This window comes from Martes martes, assembly GCF_963455335.1.
Source record: "Martes martes genome assembly, chromosome: 12".
In the NCBI taxonomy this organism is placed as follows: Eukaryota; Metazoa; Chordata; class Mammalia; order Carnivora; family Mustelidae; genus Martes; species Martes martes.
Window position 1 is genome coordinate 76,247,703 of NC_137900.1, and position 22,615 is coordinate 76,270,317.

The 22,615-nt window shown below is 55.3% G+C and overlaps 1 protein-coding gene across 11 annotated transcripts in view; it reads left to right on the forward strand.

Moving 5' to 3' along the window:
- RGS3 (regulator of G protein signaling 3) overlaps positions 1-22,615 on the forward strand; it is a gene marked incomplete at its 5' end in the record, with an annotated part of 163,344 nt that overhangs the window by 72,079 nt on the left and 68,650 nt on the right. For 9 of the 11 annotated variants that reach the window (XM_080819968.1, XM_080819965.1, XM_080819970.1 and 6 more), the window contains 9 exons: positions 419-479; positions 1,583-1,682; positions 2,294-2,349; positions 9,277-9,358; positions 10,140-10,245; positions 11,038-11,389; positions 12,224-12,263; positions 16,944-17,140; positions 19,354-19,437. In XM_080819968.1, coding sequence (XP_080676094.1) covers positions 419-479; positions 1,583-1,682; positions 2,294-2,349; positions 9,277-9,358; positions 10,140-10,245; positions 11,038-11,389; positions 12,224-12,263; positions 16,944-17,140; positions 19,354-19,437 — 1,078 coding nt within the window. The remainder of the gene's footprint in view (positions 1-418; positions 480-1,582; positions 1,683-2,293; positions 2,350-9,276; positions 9,359-10,139; positions 10,246-11,037; positions 11,390-12,223; positions 12,264-16,943; positions 17,141-19,353; positions 19,438-22,615) is intronic. The other 2 variants (XM_080819976.1, XM_080819977.1) reach the window with 2 other exon arrangements.

Consider the following 22,615-nt stretch of genomic DNA (forward strand, 5'->3'; position numbering starts at 1 on the left):
GGAGTTGTTAAATCATTATACTATATACTTGAAACTAATATAACAGTATGTTGATTCTACTAAAATTAAAGAAAAAAAAAAGTCCCCAAAGCCTGGTAGGTAGCCTTGAGCTTCTGTGGTTGGTAGAGGGAGTATGGCTTTCCAAGCTAGGGTGCCTGGCTTTCCCACAGGACCTGACTACTCACTTGTTTTGTGACCCTGGGAAGGGGACCAACTCTGAGCCTCTCGGCCTTTTCCTCCGTGAAATGGGGAGACTCAGCCCTCTCCAGCCTAACTCACAAAGTTGGAAGGATCAGATGAGATGACGTGGGTCACATGGCTCACAGGGAATCAGGCAGACCTATGTTGCACGCGATAATTGGTCTCCTGATAGAACCCTTCGAGAAGGTGCTGACCCAAGCCTCCGTTGTTCTCCTAGACAGAGCGGACTCATTGGCTGCATGAGCTTTGGGGTGAAGTCCCTCCTGACTCCAGACAAGGTAAGCCCCAGGGAAGCTTCTGGCAGGATCATCCCATCAAGGTCAGGGCCAGCACGGCCAGAGCTCTTTGTCTGGAAGCCCTTGGGTGGAGCTTCTGACTCGCTTGCTTCATGGCCTGAATAACAACACTTGTTGATTATTCCTCGGACCAGGCTTTGGGTCCTCTTCTTGCTTGGTGCTTGTCAGAGATCAGTTGTCAAGCAGCTTCAAAGCGTCCCAGGGGGCTCTGGACCTGGAGTCTGCTACACCAGGACACTGGCAGATCCCTTGGAGTTCTGAGCCCTCCTGGGCTTGCCCTGGAGGAGGAGGGCTAGGGGGTTCTCAACCTCTTAACATTATCTACTGGCTCTCGTGTTTTTGGGTCAAGCAAGTGTCAGGGATGGAGTGAGCAGCACCATCGTCTGAGTGAGGACTGTGGAATCTTAAGACCCTTCCTCTGGGTACCCAGTTCCTTATCCACCCCTGCACTCCCCACCCCCAACCCCAAACTGGAGGCTTTTGAGCAGGGGAGGCAGAGAGATGTGGTGGCCCTGCTACTTTGTGTCCTGGAGTGGAGTCTGGGGTAGGTGGCAGAGGACGCTTTACCCTGCACATAGGTCCCAAATATCTTCTCTTGACAGCAGCGCTGGCTTCATTCCCTCTTGGGAATGAATTCCCCCCATGGGGACTGCTCAGGAGCCTCAGGATGCCTACTTTCTGGCCTCTCCATCCTTCTTTCACTGCCACCCTTCTGTTCTGTCAACATTCATTGGGCTCCTACTGTATACAAGGCACAGGGCTAGGCCCATCAGAGAGCCTCTGCACAGCCCAATGGGGAGACAAGCAGGCAAGTCGACCGTTGTCCTCCAGGGACAAGAGGCCATGGGGATTCAGCAGGGAGGAAGACCAGCTCTGCCTGGAGCATCAGGGAGAGCTTCCTGGAGGTGTAGGGATGGTAGCTCCCTCTGGGCCAGGGCAGCTGGAGTGTCTGTCTCTGCTGAGATGATGCTCCTGACAGAGGCTCTCCAGGTGCTGCTTTTTTTTGGGGGGGGGGGGTTGGTGGCAGTCTGACCTGGGGCCTCTGCTTCCTCTGTCTGAGCATGTCATGCCTTCCCTTGTGGCAGGAAGTCAGCGGCTGGTACTACCTCCTGGGGGAAGACCTGGGCCGGACCAAGCACCTGAAGGTGGCCCGGCGGCGGCTGCAGCCCCTGCGGCCCCTAAGAGGTGCGTGGACATCACCTTCAGCTTCTGCCTGGACACGCTGTTCCACCCTTGCGTTCTCCCTTCCCTCCCTTCCTGAGTAGTGGCACCGCCCCTGTGTTTTGTGGTATCTGTCACCACTGGCTGCAGTCAAGTCAGGGCTCCAGGGGCTTCTCACGAGCCCCTGCTGGAATGCAGGCTGCAGGCAGCATTTGCCCACCATACCTTGTTTTTGTGGTTGGATTTTCCCACGAGAGAACGAGAGGTTCTATGTGGTTCAGCTCCCTCCACTCTAGCTTATGGAGAACTGGGTTTCAGGAGCTTTCTGCATGGCTCCTCTGTGATCAGGAGCCTCCCCAGGTTGCCTCACTGGCCTTGGGGTGTCCACCTTGATAGGTAGGGCAAGGGGGCCCTGCCTGGATTTTGGGTTCCCTTCTGTTCTGTCCTTCTCACGCACAGACCTGGCTCCGGATTCCCTGCTGAGCCTGAGTTCGGGCACGCCCACATCTTAGAGGCCGGCAGTGATCTGGACAGACGCATGGGCCCGGCACCCTGGCCTTGTCCTCTGGGCGGTCTCTGGAATGGACTCTAATGTGCCAACAGAAATTTTCTGACTCTGATCGGTCATCTTTCAGACCCGCTGCTGAGAACACCAGGAGGTGGGGACACTGAGAACGGGGAGAAACTCAAGGTAGGTGAGGACAGGCTCCAGCAGGACTGGCAGGGCCTGGGCCTTGCCCTGGACTCTGACTTGCTCCTGGTCCATCCTTTGGCCCAGAAGATCCCTAAACAGGACTGTATTTGGTGCCCGAGACCCAGGTTCACTTGGAGCTTGGAAACTCAGCAAGTCATGAATTTTTAAGGGATTATTTTTTATGCTTTTCTCAGGTTACTCATAGTTAGGGCAGCAGTGGGGAGAGAGCCAGGCCCCGGCCCCTGGAGATGGAAGAGTCTACATCTTACTGACTTTCAGTCTCTCGAATCCAAGCCTCCCCTTCCCTCCAGGCCCCCTCGGGCCGCTTGCTTCCCCTTGCACTGTGGCCGAATTGCCCTCAGCTTAGTCCTGCTTGATGTCAGGGAGCAGCCGTGAGTTGGAACCTGAGACCCATGGCTTCTTACTCTGCTAAGGCTTTGAATCAAAAGAGGAACCTTCACGAAAGGATTTGGGGGCACTCCCCCAAGTTCATTCTGTCTCTTTATGGGACCTGGTTTTCTCTAACAATAAAGAGAGGGAGAAGCGAACTCCCCGTGACTGAGACACCCCTGTGCCAAGTCCTTCTGTTCCCCTCTTTAACCCTCACTGCCGCCCCTGTGGCAGTCGTTACTTCCCCATCTCACAGAGGTCAGGTTCAGAGAAGTTAGCTCACTCTCCTGGGTATGCTGAGCCACACAGCCTCCTGCATGCGGTCTGCTTGGGAAGATGCGACGGTGCTATTTCCCCTATGATATCTTCCGTGAGGTGTCGTATATCCTACAAAGTGTTCTCCCTCTCATCTACTCCATTCATTCATTCCCTCACCCACTCAGTGTTGACTGAACGTTCTCCTGGGTCAGACCCTGTGCTTGGCGCGGGGGGTATAGCTGTGAGCAAGTCGGCAGGGCCTGCCCTTGGCACTGTGACGGCCACTGGCCACCTGTGGCCACTGAGCCCTTCAGATGTGGCTGGTGTGACTGAGGGCCTGACTTTTTCATTTTATTCCACTTGAATTAATTCGAATTTACCTTGCACATGTTGGGCAGCACGGTTATTAAGTTATTAAAATAACTTGCTGGTTACTGTATTCTGTGGCTTCATTAGAAGCTTAAAACCTTCTCACTTCAAGGGCACCTGGGTGGTTCAGTGGGTTAAGTGTCGAACTCTTGATTTCGGCTCAGGTCATGATCTTGGGGTCATGGAATCAAGCCCCGCATCGGGCTCTACTGCAGCATGGAACCTGCTTGAGATTCTCTCTCTCTGTTGCCCTCTGTCTGCTTGCAAACACATGCTCTCTTGCGCGCGCATGCGCCTGCGCACTCTCTCTCTCTCTCTCAAATGAAGAAATACATTTTTTATTTTTATTTATTTATTTATTTTTATTTTTTTTATAAAGATTTTATTTATTTATTCGACAGAGAGAGATCACAAGTAGGCAGAGAGGCAGGCAGAGAGAGAGAGGAGGAAGCAGGCTCCCTGCCAAGCAGAGAGCCTGATGTGGGACTCAATCCCAGGACCCTGAGATCACGACCCGAGCCAAAGGCAGAGTCTCAACCCACTGAGCCACCCAGGCGCCCAAGAAGTACATCTTTTAAAGAACCTTCTAGCTTCACTGGAGGAGCTACAAAGACCTTGCTCCCTCTCTCCCTGCTTACCGAGCACAGGGAGGTCAGTGACCAGAGAGCGTTACTGGTGATTTTCGGGTATGACGTGACATGACATGGACATCAACACCACTAGTTCCCAGGTGGCTTCATTCTGGGTCTGCGCACAGGCCCGGACCCATGGGGGCATTGTTCTGAGGTCCGTTTGATCTTCCTGGGCTTGCACACTTGGAGATGTCCATAGGACCCAGCACAGTGAGAGTGATTGTCAGAGGCTTGGTTGGGCTGGGGGAGAGCCTCCCGAGGTCCCTTGCTCAACTCCCCCATTGTGCACATGGGCAGAGGGAGGCCCAGAAACCTGCATGACCTGCCCACTGTCACAGCAACCAAAGCTGGGCTGTACCGAGGGACACTCTGTGGCCCAAAGGACACGAGCGGCTGGGTGGGTTTCCACAGGGACGGTGGTTATAAGGGGTGCCTGGCTCACCAGGAACTGCTCTACGAGGCAGAAAACAAGACTGGGGCTCTGGTCCCAGCTCCACTGTACCCCGCTGTGTGACCTTAACCACCGTGGTCCCCAGCTTCTTGATGGGTAGATGGTGATTGGAATTCCCTCTTTGATGGGCCTTTAAGGTCTATGTGTAATCAAATGCCTAATCAGATGGCCGCTGCATGGCCAAGGAAACTGACTTAAGTAGCTTGTGAATGGCAGGCTGTTCCTCAGACCCCACAAGTTTTATGGTCTCCGTTTTGAGATGGGATGTCTGTGAGTGCGACCCCCTAAGGCATCCGTGGATGCTTCACACGGTGTTCGTCCCCTGGATTTGCTCCCAGGGGACACTGGGATTTGCAGGGGGAGGTGGCGCTGTTCTAGAGGGGGCCGTGTTTTCTGCCTGGGTTCTCTTCCAGCCAGGGGTGTTTGTGAGAACACTGGAATCACAAAGTGGCCCACGGCGGAGAATGCAGCCAGAACAAAGGCGCCCTCTCCCCGCCGGGGGCCGGGGGAATACTAACTAGTTGACAGGAATTTTAATATAAAACTCTGCCTCTTCCTTGTCATTCTGAGGTTTCAGGAAGCCTTTGGGCTTATCGTGCAGAGGCACACAGCACAGACAGGGCCTGGGGAGGTGAGAGGTGATTTCCTGCCATTCTTCTGCGGGGCGGGCTTCCCAGGGCGGTCATGCCAGGCTGACGGGGCGCAGTGCGGGCTCCCACTGCCGGGGGAGAGCTGGGGTTTCATGGGGCGGCAGCCGAGGCGGGACCTGCAGCCATGAGCCGCCTCAGTGGGCTCTGCAAGGTGTGCTCGGAGCGCCGCTACCGACAGGTGGGTGCTCGGCCCTCTGGGGGTACCCAGGGGTGCCCGGGAGGGGGTCAGGGTGGGGGCTCGCCTGAGCAGGCCTTCTCTCCCCATGAGGCCTTCCTTGCTTCTTCCTGCTCCTTGTAGGTTAACTGCAACCTTGGGGGGAGACTAGAGGCCGGAGTGGGCCCCAAGGTCCACCCTTTACCCACGGCCCCTCTCTAGGGGGGCCCAGGCCCAGCCTGGCCTCATCCTAACCGTGGACATGGTGGTGTCCTTGGGGAGATTATCTAGTTGATTTTCTGTTATTTTTATCTGGGGGCAGTGTGGGTTTAAAACAAGCATCTCAAGCCTGAGATTGGAAATGGCTGAGCAGCTGGGTTTTGTGTTTTTCCTAACTTTATACTTCCATGAACTTTCTCTCTGCCGGATGGGACAGGAATGCCTTGTCCTTCACCGTCTGTGTGGGATTATGTGTTCCCACGTGTGCTGGTGTGCACGTACATGTGAGATGGGGTCTTTCTGCATGTATGTGTGTACACATGACTTCCTCCTCGGTAGCTGTGATGCCTGGAGCCCTCGGCTCCGGAGCCCATCCTCACAGAGGGGGCTCGGCTCTCAGCCTCCAGTGCTGGGATGTGGGGCGGGGTGGGAGTGACCATCCCTTGGCTTCAGGGCTTTTCTGGAACTGTGTTGGGTACTTTTTCTTAAAAATAAGGAATGGGGTCAGGAAGGGTGAAGGCAAGGGATGTCCAGATTTGGGGACTGTCCAAGCTGATGGGAGCTCAGGAATGGTTCTGATTTTAAAAGTATGAAGAAACCCCTCTGTGTATTATAATGGCCAGACTGGAAGGTGGGTCCTGACTCCTGCAGACAGGCAGCCTTAGGTCCTAGGGAGATGCCCAGAGTGGCCTCCTGCACCGAGGCTCGCTGCCATTGGACCCTAGGGCCCTGGGACCCCACCTGTTCTCCCTGGCATCCTCCCTAGCCCTCAGGGCCCCGCCTGTGCTCCCCGCCCCCCCCCCCCCAGCCTGGCAGAACAGCTCCCAGGACACCAGCAGCTGGGTGTAGGGGGATGGAGGTGGAGGGCACTGTTTGGGAGGTGGGGAAATGTTTGGTCACCTTGGGCCTGTGGGCCAGAAGACAGGTATGCTGCCTGTAGGAGCGGAGCCAGGCATGGGTACGGGCGGGGCCTGGGGCTGAAGTTCAAGACAGATCCTAGTCTAGGAACCCGCCCTGGGTTTTGAGCACCGGCTTTCGGGCCTTCTTGAGCTGTGCCCTTGAGCTCGTCACTAGATCTCTCTGAGCCTCAGTATCCTCGTCAGAAGAGAGGGGGACGGTGGTGTCCAGCCAGGGTGCTGTGGGGGACACGGAACACTGTGTAAAAAGTGCCTGGTGCAGGGTCTGGGACATACATATAGGACAGGCTCAGGTAGGGAGGGGGATGGAAGCCTGGGTGTGACAGAGGAGCAGAAAGCAGCCATGAGGGCAGAGGTGAGGTACTGGCCTGGGTGAGATCTGGTAGCAGTGACCGTCCCTGCCCTGGACAGGAAAGAGCAGGGACCACCCCCAGGAAGGACGGCCTCTGCCAGGAGCTGCCGAGGTCCCAGAGTCTGGGCCGGGCTGCTCCCCTCACCTCCTGACGCTGACGCCCCAGGTCATGGAGGAGGACTGAGAGCTGGGGGCTACCACTTCCTCTGGTCAGGCCTTGGCTTCCTTCTCTGTGAAGTGGGCATATTAAAACCAGTCCTGCATTCCCCTCAGGGCGGCAGCGATGGTCCAGTTCTTTGGGCACTCTCCTCTCAATGCAGTGAGTGCTGTGAGGGACGGAGTGTAATCTCCTTCCTTTATGTGGTCCCACCCCTCACCACCCCTCACTCGGAGCCAGAAGGGGAGCTTGCTTCCTGGCACCCTTTTCTCCTCCCTTCCTTCCCAGCCCCCAGCTGACCTGGACCGTTGTCTGGGCTGGTTCTTACTGAGGCTGGTGCCTCGGAAGGCAGAGGGGGCTCGAGTCCACAGTCTCGCCTGGACAAGGGGACCAGGGTGTAGGAGGGGGAGGCTGTTTTGTGGGAGCACATCTCTTCTCTCCAGCTTTAACTCTGGGGGCCAGTCCCCAAACTGCTAGCACTGAGCCCATGGGCGCTAGGGCCTGTTTGCGGAGCTGGCACCCCAGGCAGGGAAGCTATGGCCCCTGCTGGGGTAGGACGGGGAAAGGTCTAGAAAGCCTCTGGAGTCCCAGCTTCTGCCTGGGCTAAGGATGGGTTGAGAGGCCCCATGAAGTCCTCCCTGGTCACATGGAGTGGACAGGGCTCCTGACAGCTTCCCTCAGCCTCAGCCTGGGCTTTCCACAGTCACTCCACAGTTTATTTTTCTTTCTTTCTTTCCATTTTTTTCTCTTCCTGTCTTAGCCGCATGTTTTCCCAGAATTCTTATGGGAACAGGGTATTTTCCTGCCCCCTCCCCCTTCCCCTTGTCTGTCAGATTTCCTGTTTTACAAACTCGCTTTGAATCCAGGCCCAGGGCTGGTGGGAAGCAGGGCCTCAGGGGCCTCCCCGACAGCCTCTGAGGGCCTTGGTCACCCTGCGTCCCCCGGCCCTCCCCTTCCTCATGCCTGGCCTCTGGGACAACGGGTAGGTGAATGCCAGGTGCCCAACCTTGAAGACAACCTCTAAAGGAAGGAGACAGGAGTCTCCTGACAAGGCCAGTGGCCCTTGACGTTTTCCAGCTTGCTGAGCTGGCTTTTTCTCAACCTGCCTGGGATACCCTCCCTCGTGCCTCACCAGGGTCCCCTCTGTGTCCACTTCTCCTATGGAGTCTCTTGGGACCCCAGTGAACTCTTCTTCTGACTTTCCCTCCCCTAGGTCTGTCGCTTTCATACGCCTGCTCTGAGCAGCCTAGAGTCCCTCGTCGGGCAGGCAGGGTCTGGGCCTTCTGTACCCCACCCACAGCCTGAAAGGCAGTGCACAGAGGGCCAGTGTAACAAGGCTGAACTGAACTGAGCCAGCAGACGGCACTGTGCCCTGCTGTTTCCTGCTGCTGGTGGGACGGTGCAGGACTGTCCTCGCAAAGCACTTGCTCGTTTCCAAGCCTGCCATCCAAAGTCTGACACGAAGAACTGCCCAGCTCAGTTCTTGTACTTTGCTCCAGTGCATGTTGCATCCTTTGCCTCGGAGAGAGTTGCAGATTCTTGTGGCCCTCTAGGAGCCGGAGATCAAGACCTTGTGCCTCTATACCTCAGCAGAACCTGGCATGCATGCAGTAGGAGCTCGATAATTGCATGTTACTTGGAAAAGAGATCCAGGTGGCAGGGCCCTTTCAGGGAATTTCTGGAAGTAGGGTTGCGGATCTGCCGTGCAGCAGACACCGCAAGGTCTGTGGCTAGTTCAGGTTCCACCAGGGGGCCTGTCTGTGCCCTTACCTGCCCCCTCCCCTGGGAGTCCTCCCTCACTGGATGCCTCGAGGCCCCAGCAATGGACTGCCCCAAGAACCTAGCACTTGTTCCCTGACCCTTGTCCTGAGGTTGTATGCGCATCCCCGTCTTCCCTCCCCTGTGCTCCGGGAGGGCAGCATCCAGGTGGGCTTTGTCCCTGGGACCTCAGCGCAGGGCCAGCCCTGGGCTGATATTCTGTGAACCCTTGGGGGAAAGAAGGAAGGGACCAAGGAGGCAGTGGGTCACGGGCAAGGTGGAGGTGGGCAGGTCAAGGGGGCTCTTTGGACTGCACCATGTGTCTATGGGGTCTGAGGAAGACGAGGTTTGCCCCACCAAGGCTCTGTCTGTCCTGGACCCTTCTGCCTCAGCCTGGATTTACCTCCTGAGCTCCCAGCCTTCCTGCTTGGCCCACAACCCGTGCTTAAGATGCCTGGGCCAAGATGGGGACAGCAAGGGCTGGCCAGCCTCCTTCTTGGCTCCAGCTCCCTTGGAAAGGAGGGAGGGTCCGGGCAGGGCCTATGGGTTTCCCAACCTTGGAGCAGAGGCAGCAACCTTGTGGCTTCTGGGAGTAACTGTGCAGGGCTGTGTCCTAGATCACCATCCCAAGGGGGAAGGATGGCTTCGGCTTCACCATCTGCTGTGACTCTCCGGTTCGAGTCCAGGCTGTGGATTCTGGTAAGTTAGTGTCTCAGCGGATGCCAGCCCTGCCTGCCTGCCACGCGCCTGGCTTCATGTGGGATCTGAAAGGGGAGCCCCAAACTGGAGTGGCGTTCTGGTTTTTCAAAACAAAAGAATAATATTTTTAAATGACCACAGATGAAACTGAGGTTTATGAAAATATATCCACAATTTTTTTCTTTTTATCAAAATGAAAATAGATTTTTATGTTTTGTTTCCCAATCACATTAAATGGGAACTAAACCTACATTTTCAGTAAGGGCTGCATGGGAAAATGAGAATCATTTATGGACTTAATTGGGAATTGGTATTTTATTCTATTCCCAGCCTGATTAGCACTTAAAAATAGGTATTCCGTCTGTTATTTTTCACAAAGACGTCTCCTTATTGTGGAGGAGAAGTCAGAGCTTGGTGATCTGGGTGTCCCCCCGACCCCCCCGTGCCTGCATGCAGACGGGCTCAGGACTGGTGCTCAGTGAACGGTGTTGAAGGAATGAATGAAATGTGGGGCAACAAGAAAGGGTTCTCCAGGGGACGGGAGGCCCTGGGGAGACCGAGGCAGGACCAGGCTGGAAGGGCGGATAGCTGAAGAGTGAGCAGGCAAAGCAGATGAGAGGGCGAAGGGGTGCCTTCCTCCAAGGCCCCTGAGAGCCACCAAGGTTGGCATTTCACAGATGAGGAAATGGAGAGGGCCAGTCTGCCCAGTGGTGAGGGCACTGTGGAAGCCTTGACTCTAGGCCCACAGGAGCCCTTGGGTGGCCTTTCTCTGTCCCTGCAGGAGGTCCGGCGGAGCGGGCAGGCCTGCAGCAGCTGGACACGGTGCTCCAGCTCAACGAGAGACCTGTGGAGCACTGGAAATGCGTGGAGCTGGCCCACGAGATCCGGTGACAGGGGCGGCGGGGGGCAGGGGCAGCGGGGGGCTTCGGGCCTTGGGCTAATGGCACGCCTCCCCCCAGCCCCGGGCACAAGGCCTCACCCTCCCCTCCTCCACGCAGCTGTGAGCAATTCACTCCGCTCTGCAGGGAACCCGTGTCTCAGCCTGCAAATGGAAGGTGCAGGCCCCGAGCACTTCTGCATCCCAGAGCAGACAGCGGGCAAGACACTCTCATGCGGGTCCTGCGGATTCTGCGGTTCCCGTCGTGGCTCCAGGGGCCACCGTTTCTACGCCAGCTCATTATTTCTGTGACTTGAGAGCTCAGCCCCTTGTTTTTAAAGGGCGGGTGGATGTTGCAAATGTTTCAAGTGCATGCTTGAAAAATTATTCTTTAGAATGTTTGGGTCCCCTAAGTTTCGACCGGCTGGGGTGAAACTCTCATGACCATTTTAGGTATACTTCTAGAATGACTGGACCGTGGGGTTGCACGGAGGTGGCTGGCTTGCTTCTCCTTGCTTAGACTCTGCTCGTGGCCCACATCACTAGTTGAGTTTGGTACTCTTATTTAACCTGGTCTTGGCCTGGGGGTCCTTCTTAGCTACTGCCAGTCAGCTAGACTTGACTGGTTAAGTGAGGGACACGTCTGCGGTCTCAGCTTGAGATGGCCCCTTACCTCCCTTCCTGCCCACCCACTGGGGGTTCTCTCCCCTTGCCCACCCCTCTGCTCTGCCCTGTAGGCCCCTGCCCCGGCTGACTTGGGCCAAACTCAACCTCTTGGTGTCACCACCCCCCACAACTGCAGGAGCTGTCCCAGTGAGATCATTCTGCTCGTGTGGCGCATGGTCCCCCAGGTCAAGCCCGGGCCAGATGGCGGGGTCCTACGGCGGGCCTCCTGCAAGTCGACGCATGACCTCCAGTCACCCCCCAACAAGCGGGAGAAGAACTGCACCCATGGGGCCCAGGCACGGCCTGAGCAGCGCCACAGCTGCCACCTGGTGTGTGACAGCTCCGACGGGCTGCTCCTCGGGGGCTGGGAACGCTACACAGAGGTGGCCAAGCGTGGGGGCCAGCACACCCTGCCCGCGCTGTCCCGTGCCACTGCCTCCACTGACCCCAACTACATCATCCTGGCCCCACTGAACCCTGGGAGCCAGGTATGGACAGCTGGCTGGAGGAAGGTGAAGGGTATGGGTCCCCAGCCTTGCACAAAGCTGTGTAGGGAGGAGCCTGCACAGGGCTGGAAGGGTTCAGGGAGGAGGCCGGGTATGTGTTAGCTTTGGCTGCTTTGGGGAGAGAGATCAGATGGGTCTCTGTGGCCCAGGGCACAGCTCCAGGCCCACGGGATGTCACAAGGAGGAAGACTTCACCTCAAAAGGAGGAAGAGCTTCCTGCAGGTCTGTGCTTTGTCTACAGAGGGGTGTGGGCTGTGGTGTGAGGGGTGCGACCCCTGTCACGGGTAGGAACGTTGACAGACATGACAGCACGGTGGGTCAAGGAGTACGTGCACCAAAACGTTAGTCCCATGGGACACTCTGGGGAAAAGTGTCCCGAGGTCAAATAAGTTTGAGAAATACCTCAAACTCTCCTCCTCTTCTGGGAGATTCCCAGTGCACAGTAGCCTTCTCGAGGCTCTGAGGGTGTCTTATGGGAGAGGGTGGTTTAAGCCAGCATTTCCCCAATTCCCCTGACGGTGCCCACTTCATGGCCGGGCTGGTAGGGTCCCACAGTGCCACGGATCCCTGGAATGCACTTTGGAACAAGCCACCATCAAGAAAGTTGGGGACGCCACCTAGGGGTTACACTAGATGAACGTTAAGGCTCGGTTCAACTCTAACATTCTAGAAGATTCTGGATTGTGTAATCCCTCCAAGCACGGCCCTCTGCTCCTTAGCCTGGGTGGCTGGGTTTTGCGCCCTGAGGTGCTCCCTTTCTGCCTGGTTATCCCTCCCCATTCCTGGAGCTGAGGTGATTCTTGTCTTCTTTTGCAGCTGCTGCGGCCTGTGTACCAGGAGGATGCCATCCCCGAAGGTGGGTCTGTCCTCTGCTGCCGTCCCCGCCAAGCCCCAGAGATGTGAGCTCAGCTGTCAGGATCCCCAGCGCATTGACACAGACTCTCTTTCCCCTCCATGCCTGTTCTCCCTCCCTGAACCAGTGTCTCTCCTCCTTGGAGCCTGGACTGAGAAGGAAGAAGGAACCTTCCCACAGCAGTCTAGGACATGGTGTTCAGGATTCCGGTATTCGATTGGGACTCATTCCATTTTACTGAGAAACCAAAATGTGTTAGGTGCCATAGGCCACCCGGCCAGGCCCGCCCAGAAGAGGGACATGGAGGGCTCAAATCGGAGCTGCGTTATGGTGAACAATCCTTGCCCCCTCACTGAGCCTCAGTTCATCTATAAAATGGGGCTGACAGTTCCCGCCTCAGAGAGTTGTCAGGAGGGGTAAAGGAGAGACAGGCTGTGAGCAAGAGCGTGTCCACTGAGGGAGGCTACCTGCAAGGGTGTCTCTGGACTGGTTCTTCTCCTTTGGCCTTTGAATCCTAGCCCTGTGTTTTAAGAGCCAGGGAGAAAAGCTGAGCTTAAAACCAGGGCCTCCTCCCAGGATGCCTGAGATTCCAGTCTTGGTTGCTGGAGCTGGTGGGGCATTCCAGAAGGCCCTCCACGTGCCTGGCGGGGTCCAGCCAACTCAAGTCCAGCTGGTATCTGGAAGGCGGCCACCAGCCTTGCCTGGTGGTCCCATGCTCTAGCCCTTTCTCTAGTGCCTACAGAATGCCTGGGGACATCCTTCCTTGAGAGGGGCCTTTTCCCAGCCACTGGCAGACTCGCTTCCTTGCCATCCTCCCCATCCGTAGTGTGAAGTCGATGCTGGCTTCGAGTGGATACTTGGAAGAGCGCCTATACCTTTGGGGGGGAAAAGGGCTCCCATCAGGCTCAGAGCTGCTGATGGAAGACATCTTCATTCACTCCAGGGTAGGCCATTTGGATGGATGAGCCTGGTCTTTTGGCAATGCATCTGTGCTCCTTCTGGAGAGGAGTCTGATAGTTATTCAACACTGAGTTCTTAAAAAGCTTTTAGTCAGCGCATTAGGGTAGAGCGGGGTGTCTCTGCTAAATGGTGACTTCATTAAGGCAGGGCCTAGGCTGGCTCCTCTCTGCGGAGCCGGTGCTGGGCCTGGGGTGTGGCAGGCAGCGGGTACTCAGAACTTCAGCCGAGTGACCGATTGAAGGAAAATGATCCTGGCTGGTTGCCGCTGAGGTTTGCAGGCCTGTCGCAGAGCCCCGGAGCTGGAGACGGTGCCATTTTTGGTGGGGTAGCAGCGTGGGATTGAGCCCTTCTCGGCTTGACAGATGCCTCCAGAAGTCCACCCACCCCGGATCCACATTTTGATTCCCCTCTGAGAATATAGTATTAAGTGGACCAAGGACACAGTCATCTAAGCTGTGGAGAGAGGGACAAGTAAGGAGATGTGACTGGGTTAATAACAGTGGTAGCTTTTTGAAGGCATTGTACGAAGAACTTGACCTTCCTTCGCTGATTCTTCATTGGTAATGGCTCTCTCCGGTATGCAAGTGTAGCTTCACAGCTGCCAGTCCTGGAGTTCAGAGGAAGGGGTGGAGCTGAACCTTCCCTTAAACACACTTGGGGTTCCAGAGCCTGGGGCTGTCACCTCAGTGCCGACTTCTGCCTCCTCCTCTGGCTGGGCCGCCTGGCCTCTGGCACGGAGGGGTGAGTCAAGCCATCCAGAGATGACTGGGGTCTGGTGCCCTTCTGAGGCCTCGGGCGTTTGCTGCTTATAGTTGGCATGTTCCCTGGGGCTGCTGGTACCCTCAGCATTGTCCCCTGCCCTGCGAAGGAGCCCAGCCTCAGATTTTCCAGTGCCAGACTGGGATGGCTGCCAGGGCTCACCTCGGGAGCCAGAGCAAAGCCGAGCAATTACTGTGTTTGGTCAGTGGAGCAGGTGTTGTAGCAAAAAGGGGGTGACGTGGGGGTTTGGACTGGAGGATGTTAAAAGGTAGCAGGTGGGAAGCCAGAGCTCAGTAGCCTGGTTGCAACCTGGGCTGGTTTTAAAAAAAGATACTTGCAGAAAATCCGTTTTGGAGAGCCACGCCCACTTGCCGCAAGTTATCCAGGGCTGTGTGGAGATGGGGCTCTCAGGTGTGACCACTGCATGGGTTGGATCGATCTTGCTTTATACCCTACACTGGTTGAGTGTCCTTGGGCAGGTCACCCAGCCAGTCTAGGCCTCAGTTGTCTGGTCTATAAAATGGGGTTAAGCACACTTTTCCCACCTGAAGGCACAGGTACGTCGTACAGCTTATTTATGGCTCTGTAGGCCCAAGGCGTAGATGCTGTGACAGCCCCATGCTGCTGGGCTAGGGAAGGGAAGGTGGGGATTCTTTTCCAAGTCTGAGACTGAACACACAGGTCCCAGATTTTGGCATTGGCAAATGGTGCCCTTTAATTTTGGTCTGTTTTGCCTCAGTCCCCCACTTGTCAGTCCTGTGTGGTTTTGCCTTCTCTGGTCTAGGCTTGGTCATGTTCAGTTAGACTATTTAGTTTCAGCTGGACCCTGTGACCTCACTCACGGTATGGTTTGAGGCCCAGCAGCCCTGTCCTCACACCAGCCCCGCTGGGTGGATGGTCTGTCAGCTTGGGTTTGTGATAATCCCTCATTCATTCCACTCCTATAAGCCCCTTCCCTTCAAGACTGTGGTGAGAGCCCCCCCACCAGCCCCAGGGCAGACAAGGTGGCACTGTGTGTTGTCTCCACTTAGCAGTGGGGAAAACTCTGGCTCAGAGCGGGAAGGCACCTGTTCAGGGTTACATAGCCAGAATCTGGGGGAGCCAGTGCTCATGTTCATGTGTCTTGTCCAGCTCAAATCCAGGGCAGGTCTGGAGACCCAGGATGGGTTCTTTCAGCAAAGGAGAGAGGGCCTGGCAGCAGACACCCCTCTCTGGGGCTGGGGTCAGGGGCCAGATCAGAGGAGGGGTTGTGGAACTGCTTGCATCCATCTGTCCCTCTGTCCCTCCTCCCTCCCCCAGCCCCGGGGCTCACATTCTTTCTACTCTTCTCTAAGCCACTCCTTGAAGAGGCAGGAAGTGGTTTGAGTCTTGCCCCAAGATCTGGCTGTGATCAGTGGTCACTTGTGATGGGTATCTGACTTGTTTTTCTCACCCGGCTTGGTGAGAAGGGGCATGCAGTGGGCGGAGGAAGTAAGTGTAAGATCTTCTGAGCTGAGTTTTTCCTCTGAGGCCAGGACCTCGCGTTGGCGGGGAGCTTCCCAGAGATGTAGCTGGGCTCGGACCACCTGTTCACCCCCTGGCTGCCGGGACTCGGGGTGGGGGTGGTGGTGGAAGGAGGCCTAGGTCCTGGGATGTGGGCCAATTGCCCACCTGGCAGCAGCCTCCCCTGCCCCCCCAGCCAAGGCCATCCAGGTATTTGCTGAGCCTGAATGCGATGCACTTGGCCTCCTACCTGCTTGCACCCAAGAATCCCTGACTTTTTAGCTACTCTGTGTTTTGCTCCTCTGCCCGGTGGACATGACCCGATGAAGACCTGCATGCTATCTCTTGTTCAGCGTGGGGGGGTATCCAACAGTGTCCCCTTAAAGAGGAGCCCCTGCCCCGTGCAGCCTTCTGCTCTCTTCCCTGAAGCGTTTCTCTCTCTCCCTCTCTCCTTTTTCTGATTAGAATAATGAGTGAGTTGGTGGCTGACCAGAGTGCCTTCTGGCTGGCAGTGAAGCCTGGGATTTTCAGACTTTGCAGGGTGCCCGATCCACTTGCTTTTCTGAGTAGAGGAGCCACCACAACAAGTGCCACAATAAGTTAGCAGCTAACCTTTGTTGTGCTCGTAGCAGGTCCCAAGGAATTGTTCTAGGCCTTTGCTTGGAGCATCTCACTGAATTCTCATGGCAAACCACTGAACTCGGTTCTGTTACTGCAGTTGAGGAAACCAAGACTCTAAGGGGGCGAAGGGAGTAGCTGAAGGTCACCAAGCTAGTAAGCAGAGGAGAGGGATCTGGGCACAGCCACGTGGCCTAAGAGCTGGGGTTCTTTCCCGGGAACTGGCCCAGTAGGCGCCGCTCCTTGTTTTAGACCGACACAGGTGAGCCAGGCTGCCCCACCTCCGACCGCTAATAGAGGGCAGACTCCAAAACAGCTAGGAAAGCTCCCTGTCTCCACTACCACCGGACCTCCAGTCCCTCTCTTCATGGGACCCGGAAGGCGAGGGAACCAGTGAGCTGCGCTGGGCACGCAGAGGGAGCCGTGGGGCTGGTGGCCGCGTGTCTGACACCCAGGGCCGCCCAGCTGACTGATTGTTCTATGTGGGTCTGGTGAGGTCAGATCTTCTGATTTTTCAAACGTGAGAGATTTCCTGATTTTGAAAAGCATGAGGCCAAACTGATAGGTCTGACTTGGGCTCTGGACAGGAGGCGGGGACTGCTGCTTCCACCAGCTGGTGGTTCCCGGCTCCTTCTGAGTCCCAGAGTTGCTTCTTTATGGGTCAGTACCTCCCACCAGAGTGTGAGGGATTTCCCTGCAGCCCGAGACCCTCCTGAGGCCCCCTTCCATGTTCAGCACCTCACGCAGGGCCCAGCACGTGGCACACACTCAGTGATGAGGGACTGGCCGTGTCTGTGTTCTGTTTCTGCACAGGGGCTGCCTTCGCATGGAAATGCATCATGGTCCCCCATTTCTGTTCCACAGAATCTGGCAGTCCCAGTAAAGGGAAGTCGTACACAGGCCTGGGGAAGAAGTCCCGGCTGATGAAAACAGTGCAGACTGTGAAGGGCCACGCCAACTACCAGAACTGCCCAGTCATGAGGCCACACACCCCACATTCAAGCTATGGAACCTACGTCACTCTGGCCCCCAAGGTCCTGGTGTTCCCGGTCTTTGTTCAGGTGAGCTAGGGGCTGGTCCCAAGGGCTCCCTTGGGAGACAAGACAGAAGAAAGTCCTTCGCCCCAGGATCATTCCTGAAGATTTCCCTTTGGGGAAAGAAATGACTTCTGGTGCACAGGCTTCTGGGGGTTATCCTGAGGGAGCAGAGGTTTCCAGGGTGAAGACCAGGAGAGTGAGGGCAGGGAAGCCGAGCAATGAGGGGCTCTTCTCCCCGCCGCCTTTCTCAATTTTCCCTTTCTCTGGGGACAGGGCAGGCACACTACAGTTACTTGTTGGCACTGCCACGGGGCATGCTTGCTGAGGCTCCTGCTTTGTGGCTCGTCCAGTGGTTTGCTGTTTGGAAATGACTGAGGGAGAGCCTTGAAGCCTGGCGTCTTGTGTGTTCTCCTTGGTCTTAGCCAACGAGTCTGGCCAGTATGAGCTGGTGCCTGAGATTCATTTCGGTGCCCCTCTCCTACTCCTCCCTCTGCTCCTCCCTTCCCTTCCTCCCCATTTCCAAACCTCTGTGTCTTCCACCCCCGGATGCCATTGGTGTGAACATACAAGTGTCTTGTCTGTGTGCATGTACACACTTCAGAAGGGAAACCAAACAGCCTCCTGTTGTACATTTTCTACCCTTTTTCCTTTTTCAAATGGGAGTTGCAACAGGAACTTTCTCTGCGTCACTAAATACTCTTCCAGCCTTTGATCTGTAGCGGCCACACACGGCTCTAGCTCATGGACATGTATTTATTTAACTAGCTCTCTGTTCAGATAGACTTCTGGCTCCTTCTTTTGCTACTGCAAACAGCTCTGTGATGAAAATCCTTGTGCATGAATTGCCCCTTTGATTATTTTCCTTGGAAGAGAGCCCTGGAACTGACATGACAGGGTCATGGGTCATAAACATGTCAAAGGCTCTTTATATATATTGACAAATGGCTTTCCAGAAAGACCATGTTGGTTGGTCCTCTCATCAGCTACGTGGTCCCAGGGGCTTCATTTCTGACCACGCCTTCCTTCTCCATGGAACTCTGGTGGGTGACACCCTTCACCCCGGACGGCTCCTGCCTTTCTTTTGGTCTCTTCTTTTTCTCAGAACGGGACCGCGAAACTCTTGGCATTCACGGGGGCTATTTTTCATTTTCCTTTTAAAATCTTTACACAAAATGAAAATTTGTTTTCAGAAAGTTATAACAACGTTTAAATTGCAACGTACGTAAACTCAAAATGGCCTGATGCATGTATAGGTGAACCAATCATTGTAAAGGTGAACCAGTCATTGTATCTGCTGAGATAAAGCCATAGGCCATGCTGCCCCTGGGAGGCCACGTTTCCTCCTGATCCCAGCACCTTCCTCCCCTCCGGGCCTGCCCACGAGCCCAACTCCTGGATGGTCATCTCCTTGCTTCCCTTTACTTTGACCGCCTCCTTGTGCTTTCCTGGGGAACGTATTTTGCTTGGCCTCTTCTGGGACCTTGCTTCTTTAGCCTCACATCCTTGGTGATATCCACCCAGGGGGTTGTGCGTAGTGGACATTGTTTCATTATCTTTCTTCCAGAAACTGCTTGGTGTTGGGTACCTAGAAGCCATGTTATAAATACGCATGCCCCCAGGATAAGCCCTGATGGGTCATCCAGATCCTATGGAGCTTTCTCTGGGCTGGGCAGGGGGCAGGGGCTCCAGAGCAGACACAGGGTAGGGTGATGGGGTGGGTGAGAAGTTGGGGTGAAAATCGGTCCCTGGGGACTCCTTGCCAGGAAGGAGTCCCTTAATGCAATAGTGTTCTGCATGGAGAGCAGGGACTGGCTTGGCTCTGAAGGGACGGGAGAGACCAAATCTGTCACGAGGCTCTCAGGATCCCTGGCAGTAGGGACTTTCCCCGTGAGGCCAGAATGGGACAGATGGAGGAGAGTGGGGGTTAGAGGGCCCCAGGGCCCAGTGGAGTCGGACTGCAAGCACCTAAATGTGTGGTTGGACTTCCTGCCAGAACATGGCTCTTACGGAGGGGCTTGGTGGGGAAGGTGGCAGCCACAGTTCCGCCCAGCACAAGAGCATCTGTCTTTCTGTTTCCACCTGTGTGTGAGGGGGCGTGTGGGCTCTCGGGCTGGGGGGAGGCTGGAGGCTTCTCTCAGTCGGTCGAGAAGGTTCTCTGTGCCTGGCTCTGGCAAGCTTGCCTCTGCCCCACACCTCATCTCCCCCTGGCCTCTCTGAACTGCCCGCATTGTTTTCAGCCTTTAGATCTCTGTAACCCTGCCCGGACTCTCCTGTTGTCCGAGGAGCTGCTGCTGTACGAGGGGAGGAACAAGGCCATCGAGGTAAGGCTTACTTACACATGTGGCTTCACCAGCATCCTCCAGGCCCCTGCCTTCTCTCTTCCTTGTGGTCTTAGAATTGTACAGTCTCAGGGTAGAAAAATCCTGAAGTCTTCCCCCTCCCTCCCCTGCCATCCCCCTCCTTACCGATTGGCTACCCAGCTTATTCTTGTACATTTCCAGTGATGGGGAACTCACCACCTCTCAAAGCTGTTTAGTCCACCTCTGATAGTTAGGACATTTGCCCAGCCCTGCAAGACATCCCATTGTTTGTCCCAACTTCCCCTAAGGAGCAGGAGAGGCGGCAGTTGAGCCTGGCTGTGAGGAATGACTTTGTAGGTAAGAAGATTGGAACCATTAGCCAAAGAGAATTTTCTGAAGGAGCATCAGTTACTCAGGTTTTTCCGGGTCTGTATTAACCCAAATCCCAAATCCTCTTCTGAGGAATAAGCCTGTGATTTCTTCTGGGCTCTCCCTCTGCCAACAGAGGCCTGGGTGTGGAGATCATGCTGTTCTGCCTGGGAGCTGGCCTCTGCTTATCTCTAACTAGGGGAATTTCCCTCACCCACACAAGCCCCAGAGCTGGCTCGGGCCTGCGAAATCTTCTTGGCGCAGAAGCTGGAGCCCGGGGATCTGAGTGGCCTATCTGGGGGCTTGCTGCTGATCAGGTCAGCTGTGGGGCTTGGCAGAGCTGAGTGGCAGCTTGGGGGTAGAGGAATGATCGGGAAACCAGGAGGCAGGAAGCATACAGCCAGTTTCTGCTCTGCTGTTGGCTCACTGTGACTTCCCTGTCCTTCCTCAGTGCTCTCATCTGAGCCAGCGGGGGTGTGTGTCTTGGAGGTAGCTGAGGTTAGTGGATCACTAAGGGCCTGTTCAGCCTCAGCCTTCTGGGGCCTTATGTATAGCGGTGGCTAAGTGGGAGGCTGCTTGTGTTTTTTCTCAAAAAGGGGACCAGAAATCTCTCTTTCTCCCTGGGGAGACCGCATGCTTATTCCCACCACGCTGGCATCGCTCACCACATTTCTGGACGTCCTCTTGAGGAGCTTTCTTAGGAACCTTGGCATCCGTTACTGAGAGAGAAAGACTTCATCTTGGTGAGGGGCATTTGAGTTTTAGGAACAAAAAGTTTCTTGGAGCCATGCTTGATGAGTAAGTGTGTGATGGAGCTAAGTCAGGTGGCCAAAGGTCAGAGAGTGAGGTGTGGCTGCAAATTCCCAAGACCGAGAGGAAGGCAGAAATGGCAGCTCTCCGAAATACACACGTCTGTCTAAATTTGCTCTTTAGTTTGCCCTCTCGTCATTAGGTGCTCAGACACCCAGCACACAGTGTGTGTTCTCATGGTGTATGCACTTTACATAGCAGATCTTCACTTTGCTCCCACGGCATCCTCACGAGAGGCCCAGTTGTCCCCATTCTACAGATGAGGAAGCTGAGGCTCTGTTGAGATTGGCTGGAACCCCAGGGCCTCCTGGCTCATTAGGGGCAGGGCCAGCCTTAGCAGTTGGGTCTCTGGCTTGGAGCTGCTCTCCCATGCTGCCTCTGGCATGTTTGTTGAAAAATGGCCTGGCAAGCCCAGACTGGAGCCATAGCCTGATTATATTTACAATCCGTCCCCAAAATCTTTGTTTAGGGGCTCTTCGGAGTCTTAGAACTAAGATATCCTTTTTGAGGACTGAAAGAAGTGACTTGAAAACCAAGTAAATATATTTCTTTTTCATGAGATATGCTAGGAAGCCAATGCATGAATCTTGGGGCCTTCAGATCAAAAACATGAACCAGTTCAGGAGGGGCTTGGAGAAGTTTGTAGAACCACAGCATTAGTTGGGGCCTCTGAAGTTCTGTGTTCCTGTAACTTTCCAGATGATGGTTCCAGCCAGGTTTTAATCTGGAAGAGGCAGCCCCTCCAGGCACAGGTTTTGTTACTAGAGAGTGCTAAATTGTCAGTTTTGCCTTACCCGTAACAGAAGCCTTTATTCCTGGAATGTTCCCCCCTTGTTCTTCCTCTCTCTTCTCCAAGCGCACTCCAGTTGGCTCATGTCTGCAAGCAGATGCGGTCTCACACTGGGCTGCCCCACGTCACCCCCCTCCCAGAAGTCCCACACTTGAGTAACGTGCCCTAAAATCACAGGATTATGGCCTAGCCTCGCTTACACGTTCAAACAATAGCTGTTGAGTATCTACAGGGTAGCCAGGCCCTGAACTCAAGGTCACAGGGGAATTATGGGGCATAAGACGGACACACCCTTACTTTATGCACTGACTCACTGAGTTTACCATTAACTAAGGCGCCAAGGTCTTTTCTGCAAACTCTGCCTTTAGGCAAGATCTCCAGAGGAAGCTTGGTTAGGGCTACTTGGGAGAGGTGAACCTCCAAGTTGCAAAGATTTCTTAACCAAGCATAACCCTTGGCCCTCTGCGAAAGCAGATGTATCCTAGGAGCAGATGTGGGGAAGACACCTGGTGGCTCCCATGGCCTGTTGGGGAAGGCAGCAGGTAACTGGGCAGTGGAGACGGGCATCGCGCCATTGTGGGTTGCTACAGCTCCTTGTGGAGGAAGGCCAGCAGGATGCTGGTGACACAGGAGAGGGGCCCCCCCTGGCACACTTGCCCCTCTGCCCTGCCTCCATCTATGTGCCAGCTCTGTCCTTTCCCTGACCCGACCCTTGGGGAAATTCTCCATTCAGGCCTTAATCACTTCCTGTCTAGACCACATTCTCAGCTCTGGGAATTGGGGCCAGAGTGGTGGCCTGGAGCTTTTCTCACCTTGCCCATGGTTCTTCCCCAATGGCTGTCCACCTAGCTCTCTTTGAGCCTGGGACATTTTTTGACATTTTAGGTTCCTGGCAGACTGTCCCCCCACCCCCACCCTGCCCCCTCCAGCTTCCCTATGAGTCCAGAGGTGACTGCCAGATTTCTTTTGAGTGGGAAAGCCTACAGGTTTGCGTAGAGAATCAACCCCTGAGATCCTTCTCAACTCTTAGATCGTTTTCTACCCTTAGCTTCTTTCCTTAGCTTCACTTTGGGTCCTTTGCTTTTCTCTTTTGGTCCCTGCTTGGATTGTTTCACGTTCAGGGGCAGGACAGCTGTAGGCATCTTGCTACCCCTTCATATTGGGAGAGCTTTAGGGTCAGCCAGACCTGGGCAGTGGTCCCTGGCTGTGTGCCCTTGGACAGGTCACTTA